Genomic DNA, 17,507 nt, shown 5'->3' on the forward strand with positions numbered 1-17,507 from the left:
GTGGCTCGTTATCATATTAATTTATACATCAAACGTGAATGTCACAATAAAAACGGAGCTCTGTTGCATCATGATAAAAATTTCTTTGATATTTGATGGCATTTTACATGCTTTTGTTTTTTGCGGTCTTTTGTTTCTTTTCATCTATTATTATTATGATTTTTTACGCGATTACACCGCTGTGGCTTCCCTTTATGACGGGGAGGGTGGCTTGTACACTCATCCTGCTTTCCTTTGAAGTAGTTGGTCGCATTACGTACAATCGCTCGTGCGTGGCGTCGGTATCCAGCGTCGACAAACAAGCAAGCAACACAACCGTATATCTGCTTTATCATTATGGGCTACTCCTTCCTATAACCCAGCGTTTTCCAGCAAATGAGATCACGCACTACTCCACCCAACACTTTCCTGGCTCCTGTCTCACTTCTGCTGCCGTCTGCTTCATTGGATCCGATATCTATTAATATTTCTCCTCCTCCTCCTCCTCCTCCTCCTCCTCCTCCTCCTCCTCCTCCTCCTCCTTATCCTTCTTCTAATTCTAATCCTTCTTCTCCTTTTCTTCTTCCTCCTCCTCCTCCCTGTCCTTCTCTTCTCTCCTTGTTTTTTTTTGTACTCTTTTTGCTCTGCCTGTCCTTCGTCCTTGCCTTCCTTTTCCTCATTCTCCCACACGTTTCTTCTTCCCTTTTCTCTTCCGCCATCATTATCATCGTAATTATCACCATTATCATGGTAATCATCATTGTTATCATCATAATTTCTTTTATTCATTAGTCATTCACTCTCTTTCTTTTCGCTTTTCCCTTTTTCACCTCCTCCTCCTCCTCCTCCTCCTCCTCCTCCTCCTCCTACTACTACTACTACTACAACTATAATTACATCAACAATAACAACAACAATAACAAAAACGACAACAACAACAACTCTACTACTACTATTAGCATAACCACTACTACTACTACTACTACTACTACTACTACTACTACTACTACTACTACTACTACTACTTCTACTACTACTACCATCACCATTACTACCACTATCATTACAACTACCATTTCTCTCTTCCTTGTCCTACTTGATCCCAGTCCATTTCTTGTTCTTCTTGTTCTTCCTTTTCCTACTTTACCACCTTCTCCTTTTCCTTTCCTTTCTACAAGCACCCTCGCAAATTATGACACCCAGCAGCAAGGTCTTAGCGGCCGCAACACGCAACAAGCACCAGCCCTGACCCTCACCTGTGCCTCCCTCCCCTCTCCCGTTCCCGAGACACCTTAGTGACCCTGACACTTTTCCTGACTTTCTCACCTGCCACCCTCACACCTGGCCCCCTTACCTGGATGAAAATTGTTCTCTCTCTCTCTCTCTCTCTCTCTCTCTCTCTCTCTCTCTCTCTCTCTCTCTCTCTCTCTCTCTCTCTCTCTCTCTTATCATATGCCTGAGTGATAATTGGTGTTGGTTACCTGTCCTAGTTTACCTGTACGTATCTAAGTAGGTAGGTCCTTTGTCATATCTACTGCCTGTTGTGTCGTCATATTTCACCTGTTATCGATACCTTTGTCATTTGATAATTTCCTGTAATGACATTCCTTCCTGAATACCATGCGTCGTTACGTAGAATTCTTGTCATGTTGTGTCCCGTGCTGTCCTCCTGTTCCGTGTCTCTCTACCGTCAATCATGTTATGGGTATGTCACCTGTTGTTGTGTGGGCTTTACTCATCCTTGATATGTCTGTCTGTGGTTCTTTCTTATGTATTTTTCGACGTTCTGGTGTTTTATTATCTAGACTACTTTTGTTGTTGTATTTCGTATGTTATTGAGGTTTTCATGATTGTTTATATGACTCATGTGAAAGTTTATGAAGGATTTTGTACCATCAGTAATAAAAAAAAAATACCAGCTATGAAAATTCATCATCTCTGTGGCTTTTGAAAATAGTTCCCAATAGAAAACAAAACGTTTAAGAATACGGAAGCCTTACTCAGTTGGTGTCAAAAAAAAAAAGAAAAAAAGTGCACAATGGTTGGATTGTGTTCTGTCTCTGTGTATGTACGTTATACCTTCCACCTCCCCTTTACATAAACTAATAATATTTTTTGCCCCTTAGGTCAGGTTAGGTGTACGTGTAGTTATATCCTCTTCCACCTCCTACGGAAACTAATCAATCCCAACTCTTGACCTTCAGTGTTTTTGTACCTCTTAATGTGTTCTATCCTTCCACCTGGCACACTTTCATATGTGTACAATCGCTCAGGCTAAGACACACGGTACGTCACACTTAGCGCACGCCACGCCGCCGCTCCCTCGCTCCCGCCTTCCCCCTCTCACTACAACGTTCATTCTGGGACACCCTAAAACTTCATCACCCAAGAATGACAGGGACGTAAAGAGTATAACTGGAGTATAATTGCCCCATTCACCTTGCAGCTGCTGTGAGGGAAACGTGCTGCTCGCTGGCTGTCTCGTCACTCTGGTGGGAGGGAGTCATGCTAACAGGATCAATGGGAGGGGCGTGAGGTGTGCGGCGCCGTTGGGAGGGTTCGACCGCCAGGTGTAAACTGTTAATTTCTTTTGGGCCGGAACGATAAACCAGGGCGGGATATGAATGCGAGGCGTGTTGTTTCCAAACCATGGCATGATACAGTTATAGATCAGTATTCTCAAACATTTCGGCGTCTTATCATGACTACATTTAACGAGTTACGGTGGGGATTGTTAAGGTTTTAAAGTGTTTTCATTTTTCCACTAACAGTTCAACAGGTATTCAGCATCATCAATAGGAAAATAAAGCCTTAAAAACCTAACTGATTATTTTTGTAATCTTTGAATATAGTCCGGCAGAAAGAACGAAGCGTTTCTGAATATGGGAAGCAAGGTGGTGGTGATGGTGGAGGTGGTGGTGGTGGTGGTGGTGGTGGTGGACGATGTTTGTTTCCCAGGGTGTTGGTTTGTCTAAGATGACATCTTAGATAAATAATTCTTAAGTTATTTTGTTCCGCTCGTGTTGATTTTAACCTTCGCGGATTGGCTTAAGTGAATATCGAGTTTTCTTTCATCAAAAAGTCTAAGAATTTCATGCATGTGTTTAAGTTCTAGTTCCTCTTGGGGGACTTTGTTATTCCAGGTACAATTGTCGCTTTCATTTACGTGCTTGCTGCGCTCTAAACTGTTCCGAGTTATTACGATTGGATTACATGCAGGGCTAAACTATCATCGCTTAGCACGCTAAAATGTGTGTGTGTGTGTGTGTGTGTGTGTGTGTGTGTGTGTGTATGTGTGTGTGTGTGTGTGTGTGTGTGTGTGTGTGTGTGTGTGTGTGTGTGTGTGTGTGTGTGTGTGTGTGTGTGTGTGTGTGTGTGTGTGTTTCATATTCTTTTGTGATGAGTGTTTATTTCAGCATATACCATAAACATTCAGCTGAGTGGAACATGTCAAGTACCGCTGAAGTCTTCGTGACAGCTCAAATCTTGCCCCCACTTCTGAGATTACAGCTTCATGACACCCTCCCGGATAGAGATTACCCAGCACCCTCGAAGTAGACTGACAGACACAATCTTACACATTTGATTCGAAGGACGCAAGGTACCGCAACGCCTTAATTAAATCTATTATCAGCAAGACTTCATCTATAACCCTATTCTTAAGCATAGGTGGTCTCTGGTGAGTGGATGCTGTAAGATTAGGCTTCGTTTTAAATGACGGATGTGAAAAAAAAAAACAACAGACGCCAGGTTATGTATGCTCTCAGCCGCCGCCTTATTTTTGTGACCTGTTTCGCTTTGTAACGCTTCTTAGGCCGTCTATTCCTTGCGTGTGCTGTGTCTTGCACTGTTTCTTTTTTACTATTACTCTGCCTCCTCAGTCCTTTTTCCCCGAATTCTGCGTTAAAAGTCTTTAATACATTTTATTGTTTTCCTGATTCAGCTTTATATAGTTCTAGTACATAAGAACATAAGAACATAAGAAATAAGGGAAGCTACAAGAAGCGACCAGGCTTACACGTGGCAGTCCCTGTATGAAATATATCTACGTATTTCCATCTATTATCCCCATCCATAAACTTGTCTAATCTTCTCTTAAAGCTCTCTAGTGTCCTAGCACTAACAACATGATTACTGAATCCGTTCCACTCATCTACCACTCTATTTGAGAACCAATTTTTTCCTATTTCCTTCCTAAACCTAAATTTCTCCTTCCTAAACCTAAATTTTCTTCCTAAACCTAAATTTCCTTCCTAAACCTAAAATAGTGCAGTGCTGATCGTATATTTATAAAGCTCGTTATCAACTGGTCTAACGTACTCCCAACAACCACGAAGGACTGAGTCATGCTTGGAAACAATTATCATCCCCCCGTGGTGCCCAGACTCGCCACCTTATCAACGATGTTATTGCCAGAGACAGGTAATAATAAGCAGTGAGGCAGTGTTGGTTGAGCCCGTATCATGTTGAGGCATTACCCAGCCTTTACTTGGAGCCATGACGACTGTAGTTTATCTGCCCTAAGTATGTGATAAGGTAGCTGTATTACATAAAGTCGTGAGTCACTAGTTCTTTCTGATAGATCATAATTTTTTTTTTTGGCAGTAATGCATCCTTTTCTGCCGCTCAAGGCAACAAAAACAATACCGGAAGACTGGCAATTCTCTTACAATCACATATACATACTTCCGCGGACGTAAAACAGCAAGTTTGCATAAAAATCTTCGTCCACACAAATTTGCAGAGAAAAGCACACTTCCTCAGTTGTGGAATGGAGTTTGTGGATGTAACTGCAGAAGTGTCCAACTCTCATCATCATCAGAACATCTCCACCAGTGCGACCCAAGACTCCTGTGCGTCGCTACTGCTTCTACATGAGACGGCACACACACACACACACACACACACACACACACGCAGCAAACGCAGGCGGGGCAGAGCAACGCGAGGCTGGCCATAATAATCGTTCCCCCAACACAGCGGGGATGAACAAAGCCACGCGGCAAAACTGAAGGTCGTAAAGTACCGAGTAGAAACACAAAAACAAAGGTTCAGGTGAGATAGTCGATGAATTTGATAAAACTACGCCAAAGTTACAAGTCGATGAAGATTAAGACTACGCAAAGACTCCCCCCATTCCCCGCAAACCCCCTCCCCGCTGCTTGCCTCTGCTTCCCTCCTCTCCTTCTTCCCCTGCCTCTTCCATCCTCCCTCGCCCTCCCCTCCCCCGCCCAAATCCAGCCTCTCGTGCACTGCCTCCCGAGCGGCTGACCGTTTAGCAAAATTACACGCTTAATCTTCAAACGAGCGAACGGTGGTGTCGTTAATCATGCTCATCTTTGATTACCGAGAGTTAAGGCGAGGGAAATTACTCCGTGGTGGTGGTGGTGGTGGTCATGGTGGTGGTGGTGGCGATGACTGTGGTGCTGGTGTTGTTGATATTGTTGTTGTTGTTAGTGGTGGTAGTTAGGAATGGTGGTGGTAGCAGCAGTGAACGTAGCAATGTTGACAATGATAAAGGTAATGACAGAACGTATTTAATGCAGGTTGTGATAGCTATGAAAGTAATGGTGACGATAATGATAACAGTGGTGGTACTAGTGGTGGTGATGGTGGTAACGGTGACGATGATGATGACGGTGTTGAGGTAATGACGATGGAAGTGGTGGTGATGCTAAGGGTGATGCTCCACAGGACTATAGTGATGGTGATGACGGTCGTAACACCATGGACGAAACGGTATTGGTGTGATGGTGAATTAGGGAAAGTAGAAAGGGGGGGTTGAATGGTGATGAGTGGTAGTGGTGGTGGTGGTAGTGACGGTTGTGTCGGTGTTAATGGGAATGTCGGGATGGTAGTGGTGGTGATGGTGGTGAAACTTGTGGCTTTGGTGAGCAGTGATGATTGGTGAAGTAGGTGTTGGTGGTAATGGTGGTAGTAATGGTGATGATAGTGAGGGTGGTGACGGTGGTGGTGGTGATGGCGGTGGTGGTGGTGGTAACACTATCTCGTAATAATATCAATTAGCTGAAAAATAAAATGAGATCGCCAATTCATTTCAATATATGGCATAGAAAATTACTTTAAAATGTGAACTATCAATCCATATCATCATATCAAACTGACCGTGGCTATATACAAGTCCTCGCTAATAAATATCCAGGTATTGAAACATGTCCTTCATCTATAAACATATTTCAGAAACAGGTAGAGTAATTCATTCAAAGCCCAAAATATATGCAGGTTTCCTTTATGGCCATGTTCGTGAGATTCTTGTGGATTTTTCGGCGTCTTACTAGTATCTTATTTTATTTTATTATTTTATTTTTTCTCTGGAGGGCAAGCACTGCAGAGTTTTGAAGTTAAGACATAAGAGACTTTTCAAAGGTTTATTGGAAGCTCTGAGACAAGGCATATGATTTATTGGGGGGCAAGGAATGCAGAGGTTTTGAAGTTCAGATTTAAGAGATTCTTCAAAGGGTCACTGGAGGCTTTGAGACAGCACCACCTGGCTCACGTGATGCTGCTCCTTGAGGCAGTGATGAACGTGACTTTCCTCCCCTCAGCATGAATTTACGGATGAACGAATACACGTTTTCCTTACAATTTTCTATTTTTATATTCAAAGTCAATTAGCGGGAACGTCCGACCAGCACGCAAGACAAGGCGGATACGTCTCGGTGCCTCCACTACGGATAAGCGAGGTGCCCTCCCGGTTCGGTCAGGCAAGTCGGATTTAGGGAAACTTTTTACGGATCAAGAAAAAAAAAAAAAAAAAAACTGCTTTGTATATTTTATTCGTCGTCCGTCGAATGACACGGCATGTAATTATAGCGATAGTCTTCCGCCTGATCGTTTTTTAATGCCAGGGGTCAGACAGCACCGCGTGGCCTTACCGGGCTGAGTCCCGTCAGTGTGTGCATCCCTTGGTAGCTCCACTGTCTGTTGGCAGTGCAGTGTTCACGTGCAAAGCTGCTCCAATAAATCATGAATTCAATTGCACTCACTTTTAAGTGAAGATAATCTTATGTTGCTTTGGTACCCGTGACGAATGGTGTTAACACCTTCATTAAATTTTTATTTCTTTTTTTTATTTTTATTTTTTATTTTATTTTTTTTTGTGTGTAGGAGGCCAGCCATGGTCACAAAAATAATTCCAAAAATTCATTTTTTTCTTTTATTTTTCAGGAAATTGTTCTACAAAGTACTAGGAGTAAAATTTCTAATTTGTTATCCCAAACCACAACAGGCATGAGCTGCGTCATCTGAGTGAAGGTTCACCACGCAGGCAGCAGTACTGACTTGCAGCACAGGATCGTGGCTCTTCTGCGTCCTGAGGCTGACCTTTTGATCCTTAATTAAATGAATAGTTTCAGTGCATATTTTTTTCGCTGACGTGCAACACTCAAGTTAATTACTAAACTGTTTGGAAATGCATATTATTCCACCAAAAATCGTGAATGATAAGGTATGACGAGGATGACTGCATTAAAAGAACAGAAAAATGTCCATTATGTTCCAAGACAGATACAACGTCTGAGGCACAAACTTGGATGAATGACTGTGTTTGGGTAAAGAAAATGTTCCAAATGATGAATTTAATTAATTCTGCAAGCAGAGTATGCTAAAGAATGTTGGATAGCATTTTTTTTTATCTCTGTAAAAAAAAATATTGCTTCGGAATTAGTCTGAAGTACCACAGATATTAATGGCAGGATGAAGTAAAATCTACTCTAAAAGTATAGATTCCTTGACATGATACAGTTACGTATATTTTGTGGATATTGCATTTAAAAGTGTGTGTGTGTGTATGTGTGTGTGTGTGTGTGTGTGTGTGTGTGTGTGTGTGTGTGTGTGTGTGTGTGTGTGTGTGTGTGTGTGTGTGTGTGTGTGTGTGTGTGTGTGTGTGTGTGTGTGTGTGTGTGTGTGTGTGAGTGCGGGTGTGTTCTATGAAGATATCTCTTCCTGATGAGGCAAGTTGCCTCTGCTCTGTGGTGTTAACGAGTCAAAATATTTACCAATTCTGATAACGAGGAATGCGTGGCGTCATCACCAAGGAAGCTGAGCAGATCTCGTGGTTCTAAGAATCTTAGTCTAAAGTGTGAGAGCAATTCTCCGAAAAGAAGAATGAGGATGAGAGGAGATCAATTTTCTCTGCTAGTTTCTGGAATGCATACAGTCTAGTTATATCCTCCACTCTTTTCTTGGGTGTTTATAAATATATTTATGGATATCTGTGTACTAGACTGACATCTCCTTTACAGGGAGATAGTCGAAAAAAGACGTCTATGTACATAAATAAATTGCATGTATTCTGAGTGAGCATGAGATGTTGAATGAAATTTATTTTCACAAAGTTGAACTAAAGTTTAATGCAATTCCTTGGAAGAATTAACTTATACGTAATATATTCATGAATGATTATATCAATACTAATGTAACAATACAAGTAATACTAACACCAATAATACAGATATACCAAGAAGCACGCTAGAACTTTAAAAAAATTTGTATACCAAGCATTTTGCATATTAGTCACTTAGCGATCTTTGCATCTTTTCCTCACATTGTTTAAAAAATCGCAGATTAAACAAAATAGTTTTGTCCATTGTACAGTCGTGGTAATCTTCTGTACTTAAAACCACTTTGCTTTGCGTTTTCCTCAAACCCGAGTTCTCTAATCTGCTGACTGACAATCACATTACAAAATCTGAGTAGATTGCAAGTTTTTTTTTTTTTTTCAGAGAATTCAAGAATGAGGGAAACACTAAGCACAGTGGAAGTGAGTGTTTTGTGTTTCTGGACAACTGACTAAGATTATGCCTCGTGAGGCTTCGATATATATTCAGAAATTACATCGGACCATATTCCTTAACACTGTTCTCTCGTGAAGACTATTTTCAAAGTCTATGGAGATAATCAGTCGGGTTCTTATCTGTGTTTTCTCTCATTAATGATGCAGAAGGCTTGATGAACTATCATTAAAATCATGAAAAACACCCTTGAAAACCACAACTTCCAAAAGGGCGTGTCAAAAGTTGTCAAGAGAGTAGCTTTCATTTTCCCACCTCAACTAAGCGCCTAATACAATCAATAACGCTCCCAAGAGTGATGCTTACATGCATACTTCTGGTTGTCCTGTCCTTAGCACACAACATTTCAACTTACCTTGTTTTTGTCATTGGGATTGCAGCCGAGTTCAGACAGCCGGTCGATAAATACTGGCTTGTTTTCCCTGGCGGCGTACATAAGCGGAGTGTAACCCGTGGTCTGCAAAGAAGAAAGGCACACAGTTATACTTTATTAAGTTTTAGTGTAGGGAATGGAGGACCTAACAAACAGCCCGGCATACAGTTCACTCTTCCTCCACTAAACACACACACACACACACACACACAACCTCCTCCCTCTCTCTCCCTTAATTAAACTTCAAGGCATATAATACATCATTCAAATACTTCCATTTCATTGGCCGTATCGCTACAAAGCTATGATAGATGATATTTGATACAGCTCGTTATTAAACTTTTGATCCCAATGACAAAGCAATATCCAAAGCGGGAGCGAGACAGTTGTGATTCCACCTCAGCCTTTCGTCCTGTGGCTTCCAAAATGTGGGTGCGCTTCCCTACGGTGCAGGGGCGTAGGGAGAATATAGGAGGGGAGTGATGCCATCCGTCCAAAAAAGTATTATTTAAAAAGTGTAAAATCAAATTATTTTAAGAAGGGTTGAAGATGATAGGTAGAGAGTGATAGGTAGGTTTAATACTTGGAATGTGGCGTGTAGGCCTGATGGCTTCTTGCAGCTTCTCTTTCCATGTGTTCTGAGATAATAAGTATGTAACAATGTTCATCCAAAGAAAGTATTAGTCATCCCAATCCGCCGTTTTCTATCAATTCTACTCTGCTTAAGCGGGTCCTACACGTTATCGATACCAACCACACTGACACTGCTGAGTGGCTCGTCACAACGGCCTACTTACCGACACAAAAGATCTGTGGGTCGAATGGGAGGAGGGTTAGGTCTGTCAGAGGCAAAAAGCAAGCGTTATGTAAGGAAGTTTGAGAATCACTGCTCAACTTGATCACCATCCTGCTATTCCTAATCCCCCCACCCTTTCTCTCTCTCTCTCTCTCTCTCTCTCTCTCTCTCTCTCTCTCTCTCTCTCTCTCTCTCTCTCTCTCTCTTTCTCTCTCTCTCTCACACCGGTTTAAGCCTCACCTTAAAATGTTTAACACTTAACATTTTCGCAAATGATAAACCGTGTGTGTGTTAAAGAAGATGTGAGCATGTCTTGCTTTGTCTTGCCTTTTTTTATCATCTACTCTTCAATAGTTTCCTTTTATAACCTTCTACGACCAGAAATCCAGACTCTTCCCATGCATCACTCGCACATAGAAACACAAATGTAAAAATGGATAAATAAATGTAAATAAAAAAAAAGGGCAAAAACAAACAGTCAGTTGCAGCAAAAAGTTTCTGATGGACAGGAGCACGAGCAATCCCACATGTTATCTGTGTCATTTCAGAACCTGTGGCAGAATATTGCTTGTGGAACATATCCGTATAATAAATAAAACAAAATTACTTGGCGGCAAAACAATGCAATACACACTTTATATACCAACCCTATACACAGCACAAGTTGTGACCGATGTAATATGGGAATTGTATAAACACATGCAAATCGGGAAAATTAATACGGCAAACCTTTAGCTCATAACTGACTGTGACGCGCTGCAGTGATTATCTTGATGTGATGTGTCAGTAGCAGTGGCACTCCATCATATCATTATATATACAATTATTCTAATCACAAAATTCAATGGTACAATGTCACGTGTACTGCACAAATTTTGATGCTTACTTTTTTTTTTTTCCTGCAGAAATGTTGGCTATTGTTCTGTGTCAGTATAACGCGTGAATCAGCAGCCTCGTTAATTAATTTTACACCTGCATAAAGTAAGATTTCCCTCATGTTTGGCAATAATAGTAATGGTTTTGTACTGGAATGCGGGCCTGTGTTTTGAAACGCTTTGTTCTCTCATTCATTGTGATTATTTTCAAAAGCCACGATAAATATTCTGATTCTTATGTTTATTCTCATCAGTAAAGTAGAGCCCTTGTTAAACTATCACTAGAATCATAGCAACATCCTCCAGTGACTTTTTATAGAGCACCTTAATTTTTTTTTTTTTTGTCTTCATTTCTTAAAAAAAAAAAAGTTAAATATGATTATGATCTGAAGCACTCTCGTAAGAACTCAAAAGACTATTAAATAGTCTTTTGAGTTCTTACGAACTCAAAAGCACGTTATACATAGGTTAAATTTTAACCTATGTATAACGTGCTTTTTTTTTAAGTAAAGAACATATCCAAATTATAAGATAAATTTTTTTAATTGAAATTTGTTATTTTTTTTAATACAGGTCCGGAGCTGAAAAAAAAAAAAAATTGGGATAGAAATTTTTCATCTAAGGTTACAGATGATTAAATCATGAAAATTAGGAGAAGAATATTGATATAAAAAGAAGATATCAATCGAAAAAGTGTGTTTTCAAGTGTCTTCATTTTTTTTTTTTTTTAAGTGAACTATGAAAAGACAGAGACAGGAAGAGCCAAAACGTTTGGGAATGTGACCTCTGAATTCTTCTACGTTTGATCCCCAGTAATGTTACAACATGCAAGTCTCCAGGAACACACAAGGCACGAAAGGAGCTGGTAGTCTCATAAATTCCTACAAGTGTAACGTCATGAGCTAAGCAGATATCAAAGCACCAGAACAGGGACAGTATTATCAAACATGCTCGACTATTTTTAGATGATTTTACTGGAAATAACGGGAATTTTCAAGGATGTTCTCATGATTTTAGCGATATTCAATAAGGATTCTGCACTATCAATTAAAGAGACTTTTACGAAAGCCTTACTAATCCTCTCTAGTCCTAATGAAGGTCAGAAACATTAAAACACCTCCAGGTTATAAACATTATGACGTAACACCAGCAGTAATTCATGACTTCCAAAGTTCCTGTATTGACTTTGTGTTCTGTGAGGCTCTGGACGTAATCATGACTGTCAGGCGTAGAATAGTGAAAGATCACAATACAAAAATACATTGTTACTACTGAGTGTGAAAGGAAAAAGTCACCTATAGAGATATGCAGGAACTAGGGTAGTGCATTAGCTGTTGCATCAAAGCTATTTCATAATGCTACAAAGGAGGCATAATAGCGGCATTGTGTTCTGTGTGGGGGATGGTGTTCGTTAACCCGACCAGCACTCCTATACGCTAGGCCGGTGTGAGCACGCCCTGCCTCCCCCACATGTACGCACGCTTCATTAATCACTAACTGTGTGCTTTATCGACCAATTAGCTCACGTCGTCCACCAATCAACGCCGAGTAATTAAGGTTATTACTTTTACTTAAGGTTAATTAGAATAATTCCGCGATTTGCAACAAAATATATGTAAAACGTCTAAATAAACAGAAATAGAAACGTCACAGACAAAAAAAAAAGAAAAAAAAAAATCATTGATAGTTTTACATGCGAAAAAAAAGCTGGCCAAGGACACAGCAATGTAGGAAAACCTCCCTTGACAGCCGCTCTCGCAACAGTAAAGTAGAAAAGGGTTGTAACTTTCTTATGTCTCACAAATAGTGCCATTGCTATGAGGTTTGTCCTTCAATGGATCATTAACAACTAGATGAGAATGCGTGACTGTTTCACTGGCCAGGATATCACGTAGTTTTCTTAATCCCTCTTCCATATTCGGTCAAAATGATGAATGGACGGGGCTATGAGTAACGTGACTTCAGCGGGGCAATGTTTCCCTCACTTAGCGTATGAAGTATACACGTGAATCACGCTCGCTTCCTGACGTGATTCACATCTGACTCAGTTCTCTACTTTTCCCTCTTATCTGTTTCTTTTCTGCAGGGCGAAAGCTGAAGATTGCTTTATCTTTAAAGTTTTATTTCCATACTTTACGCGTAAGTTTTGCTTTGTATGACCAGGTCTTTTGTCCTTTTAGAGACGTTTAAAAGATCTACGAAGCATGTCGTGAATAGCTAAAACAAGCTCACACACACACACACACACACACACACACACACACACACACACTTTCTCCCCTTGCTGTCACGGCCCTTCCTTTATTGACCAGAGGGGAGGAGGGAGGGCATCCTGGCACCCTTCACAGGACCCTTGCTGGAACCCTGAGATGGATGGGGCCTGACCTAAGACCGCGTGACGTAATGGGCGGTCTTTAGGGGTGATGAAGACAGACCATTTACCACTCACTATGCACTAAGAGAGCCTGTCGGTTCCCATCCTGACGTCAGAGAGAGGCGCTGGAGGCGAGCTAATGTAGAAGGGTCGAGTCCGGCAGAGTTATAATTGATATCATGACTCATTCTCTTCCCGCCTTCCCACTTTCGTGTTTTTCATCTCTCTCTCTCTCTCTCTCTCTCTCTCTCTCTCTCTCTCTCTCTCTCTCTCTCTCTCTCTCTCTCTCTCTCTCTCTCCACATCTCATTTTCTATTACAGTAACATATTATTTCACAAATCTGTAACCTTTTTTCTTTTTACAGTTTTAATCTATCCTTTTTTTTTCAGCTAAAGCTCCTAACGATTAATCTGCTTTTCCCCTCATCCCTTTATCTCCCTCGCACGCATATTTCCTCTCTAACCCCAATCCAAGCTGCATTCCCATCTTATCTTGATCAATAACGTGTATGTTTTTTTTCCCTCCTCCTCCAGCTCATCCTGCTTCCTGCCCTACTTCTTTCACTTGCCCTTCACTCCGTCCTCCTTCTCTTCTTTCCTCTCCTCGCTAGTAATCTCCCGCCCCACCTGGCCACCCTGCCCCTGCATGTCACCTGCCTCCTCATGACACGCCACCGCCACACCTGTCCTTGAGGCGCCGAAGATTCACCGCTTTTCCGAACTTCTTTTCTCCTTTCAAATGTCTACAAGGTTCGGGTGAGCAAAAAATTCACGCTGGTTTGAAGCAAGGATGGAATTTTAGGATGTGGATGCACGGGGCGTTTTGTGTAAGGAGTAATGAATGTATAGTGAATATATGAGTAAAAATGGAGTGCATGGCATATTACGGTTCATTATAAGTGGTTGCAGCAAAGTAGTGAAGTCACAGAGTCCAGTGAATTTCGTGTCTAAAAATCGTACAGAAATTAATATGTGGCTGCTGAAGTGCTTTACTTTTGTGTCTGAAACATTTAGTAGAATATGACATTACTTTTTTTGGCAGCTGTATATGCGACAGAATTGAGTAAATAATGTGTATACTGTACTTAATCTACTTCTATAAAATGCAGCTTGAGAACATGTCCCGGCGAGGCATGGCGCTGTGTGGTGAGTCTTGCCAGTGTGGTCCCTTAGACTCCTACAGTATTAAGTGTCAGGCTCGCTCACCGCATGTCACTCGACCCCTACCGCGCCACGCCCATCCTCCTCCGCGGCCCTCAGTCAGGACAGCACACCGCCCCCTAATGCAAACATAACGTTTATTTCTACACTAAATCCCTTTCTACTTGAAGTCTTCATTACAGTTCTTCTGATTATTCTTTTCATTGTAAGGTCTCTGAAATAATTTAAAAGTAAACTGTAAAATAAATAAATAAATAAATAAATAATGTATAAAAAATAAAAATAAAAATAATGATGTGAACATGTTACATTGCAAGTAAGAAATACTGAAATGAAGCATACTTTTGCAAGTTCCTCTGAATTAGCTGAGCGCAGCATGTCAGTTGTCGACACATGTGGAAAGCAACAACTCTGTCCAGCGACACCGACACAGCTGTTCCGTTGTTTTCTTTATCTTTTTTTTCTTTTTTACTAAATAGGAAGAGACTGACATGTGAATACACAATTCTCGCTATACATGCCAAAATTTGCTTTATAGTTTTAACAGAGCCTCTCGTGGAGGGGCAGCCAGCCATTAACAGCTGCATTCATTAGTGACGATATGCACGCGTGGAATGACGAACGTCACTCACTTCACAGCGGGAAAAATACAGCCTGCCACTATTACACACACACACGTGTGAAAGTTTACCATAAAGTGTGACAAAAGCAATAAACACTAAAGGTGTTGAACGGTGCATCATTTTGTTTGAAGCCACTTTGATGTGAAAAGTAATTATGAAGCACTTGTTTACAAAATAGTACAAACAAAACGTGGAATCCATGGATACATTACACAGCTTAACAATATCAGAATCACACTGACACAACCTTATTGTGACGTGAGCAGGATTTGTTGTAGTTTTTCCATTAAGGACATCAGCTGGTATTCACTGAAACTAGTCAAACATTGTAAAACCCTCGCTAGAGATTCCTTTGCTGAGGTATTGATAAAGCGACACTCAGTGACAACAGCCACACAGTGACATACCAGTGGTCACGACTTCATTTTAGATTTATGCAAAGTTTGTTCATGAAATAACCGTTGAATCAAATCCCACTGTAGCCCGTTGGGCGCCTCAAGGCTTCCATTGGCAACGGTCAGCGCAGTTCTCTCTGACAGAGGGAGTGGATGACGTGAATATTTTTACTTTTAAAGAAAAAAAAAATGTTACAATGATTGATAAACAAAAGCAAAATGCTGATGAATCCCTCCGAAGAATTCAAAGATCAACTGCCCACTCAGCTAAACCTAAGAAGTGTTCCCTTGGAGCTGGCTTCCATCACGTGTGTGTGTGTGTGTGTGTGTGTGTGTGTGTGTGTGTGTGTGTGTGTGTCATGTATTGTGCAGCGACGTAGTGTAAGTGGAGGGCACTTCAGTAATTATTATATATCAGATTTGAGGCTACAACCATTTATAAGTTAATGTTCTCCATACACCGCAATGCACTGCAGTGACGGCATCAATTATGCCTTGGAATTGTGACGTATTGAACATTACATGGCCTTAAGTGGGAAGGTTCCTCGCGTCACTCATCAAATGACAATCATAAGCTCGGTCCTCAACACAAAGCAAAGTGGAAGTGTTGCAATGCTTTCATGTAACACACACACACACACACACACACACACACACACACACACACACACACACACACACACACACACCCACACTCACACACACACACACGCACACAAACACACACACATGCAAGGAGGGTAGAGTCAAAGTAGGGAGTAGTTCTAATAATGTATATTTCTCAATGTTTGTTATATGGTATTGTTTTTCCAAAGGTCTTACTTCCACATCTAGGAATTGTTGACTGCAACAGATGTTCACATGACGTAATTTTGTTGTAGCTTTATAGGGAGCACTACTGTCGCCAGAACCCTTATAATTATTCGTCTGCTTATTACTATTACTCACAAAAGTGTTGCATTAAACATCACTATCACCCCTTGAGTGAAAGGCCAGCGCTGCTCTCTATTATGCACCTCTTATTGAAATGGCAGCACGTCCCCATTATGAAGGCGTGCTGCGCTATATGTACTCTAATTATTAGTTCCTACATATTGACATGGCGTATTACACTTACATTACCGTAAAAAAAAAAAAAAAAAGGAGGGAGGTAGAATCACGCCAGTCGCATCACGTCACGCTGCTCTCAAGGTGTTTCACTATACAGTCAACAGAGAAGCGTTATCAGGCACTACTCAGGTTCTATTAATTCTCAACATGTCACAGAAATGGAGGTATTAAGTTATTGGAAGTGGTCACTGTTTTTAATGAGCCTTTTCCAGGTATATCTGTCCTGTACCATTATATTACTTACTCTTCTGACGCAGTACACTTATCGAAAGACGAGTACGATAATGAAAACTATAACTGTCACTCCATTACTTGAAATGCGACGAAATGAACATTAAATCTGTGCCTCTCATTACCCTCACCTCAGGTAACAGGAAGAAAAAGCTTTACCCATGCAGCAGATCCTGTTCCGTATTACTTTCTGGCAACACACGTGCGTTCATCTCCGCCCCGGCATGATACACAAAGAGGATTGGAGCAAACAAGAGGGTAACCTAAAGTTCTTATCTTCCTAAGCTACATGGATGACGTCATGAAAGTGACCACCACAACAGAGAGGGTGTGTTTACCTTGATTAGAGGCCTGATGAGAGAGAGAGAGAGAGAGAGAGAGAGAGAGAGAGAGAGAGAGAGAGAGAGAGAGAGAGAGAGAGAGAGAGAGAGAGAGAGAGAGAGAGAGAGAGAGAGAGAGAGAGAGAGAGAGAGAGACTAATAAGGTGGAATTCATAGAGGCATGAGTAAGCAATGAGTAACAGGGTACAACTACTCGTATACTGAGAGAGGAAATGAGTTTATGAGAACATGATTGATTCCCAAAAGAACATTTCCTTCGCCTGCGATTAGCAATTCTGGCGCAGTATTCCCATAGCGCTGCAGGTCCACAATAACTCCTTTGCCCTCCAGTGTCTTTTTTACTTTTGCTGCCGAGTGGACTTGATTACTGCAGCGCTGCCCTTCCCTCCCTCCTCACTCAAGCAGCCCTGTGATCCGCAAAGGCTGCTAGTCGAGC

At 41.2% G+C, this 17,507-nt stretch overlaps 1 protein-coding gene across 3 annotated transcripts in view; it reads right to left on the reverse strand.

Annotated features, from left to right (window-relative positions):
• LOC135114118 (serine/threonine-protein phosphatase 6 regulatory ankyrin repeat subunit C-like) overlaps positions 1–17,507 on the reverse strand; it is a 92,414-nt gene that overhangs the window by 40,141 nt on the left and 34,766 nt on the right. For all 3 annotated transcript variants that reach the window (XM_064029829.1, XM_064029828.1, XM_064029827.1), the window contains exon 2: positions 9,148–9,249. In XM_064029829.1, the coding sequence (XP_063885899.1) occupies positions 9,148–9,249 (102 nt within the window). The remainder of the gene's footprint in view (positions 1–9,147; positions 9,250–17,507) is intronic.

Source organism: Scylla paramamosain, chromosome 27 (genome assembly GCF_035594125.1).
Source record: "Scylla paramamosain isolate STU-SP2022 chromosome 27, ASM3559412v1, whole genome shotgun sequence".
In the NCBI taxonomy this organism is placed as follows: Eukaryota; Metazoa; Arthropoda; class Malacostraca; order Decapoda; family Portunidae; genus Scylla; species Scylla paramamosain.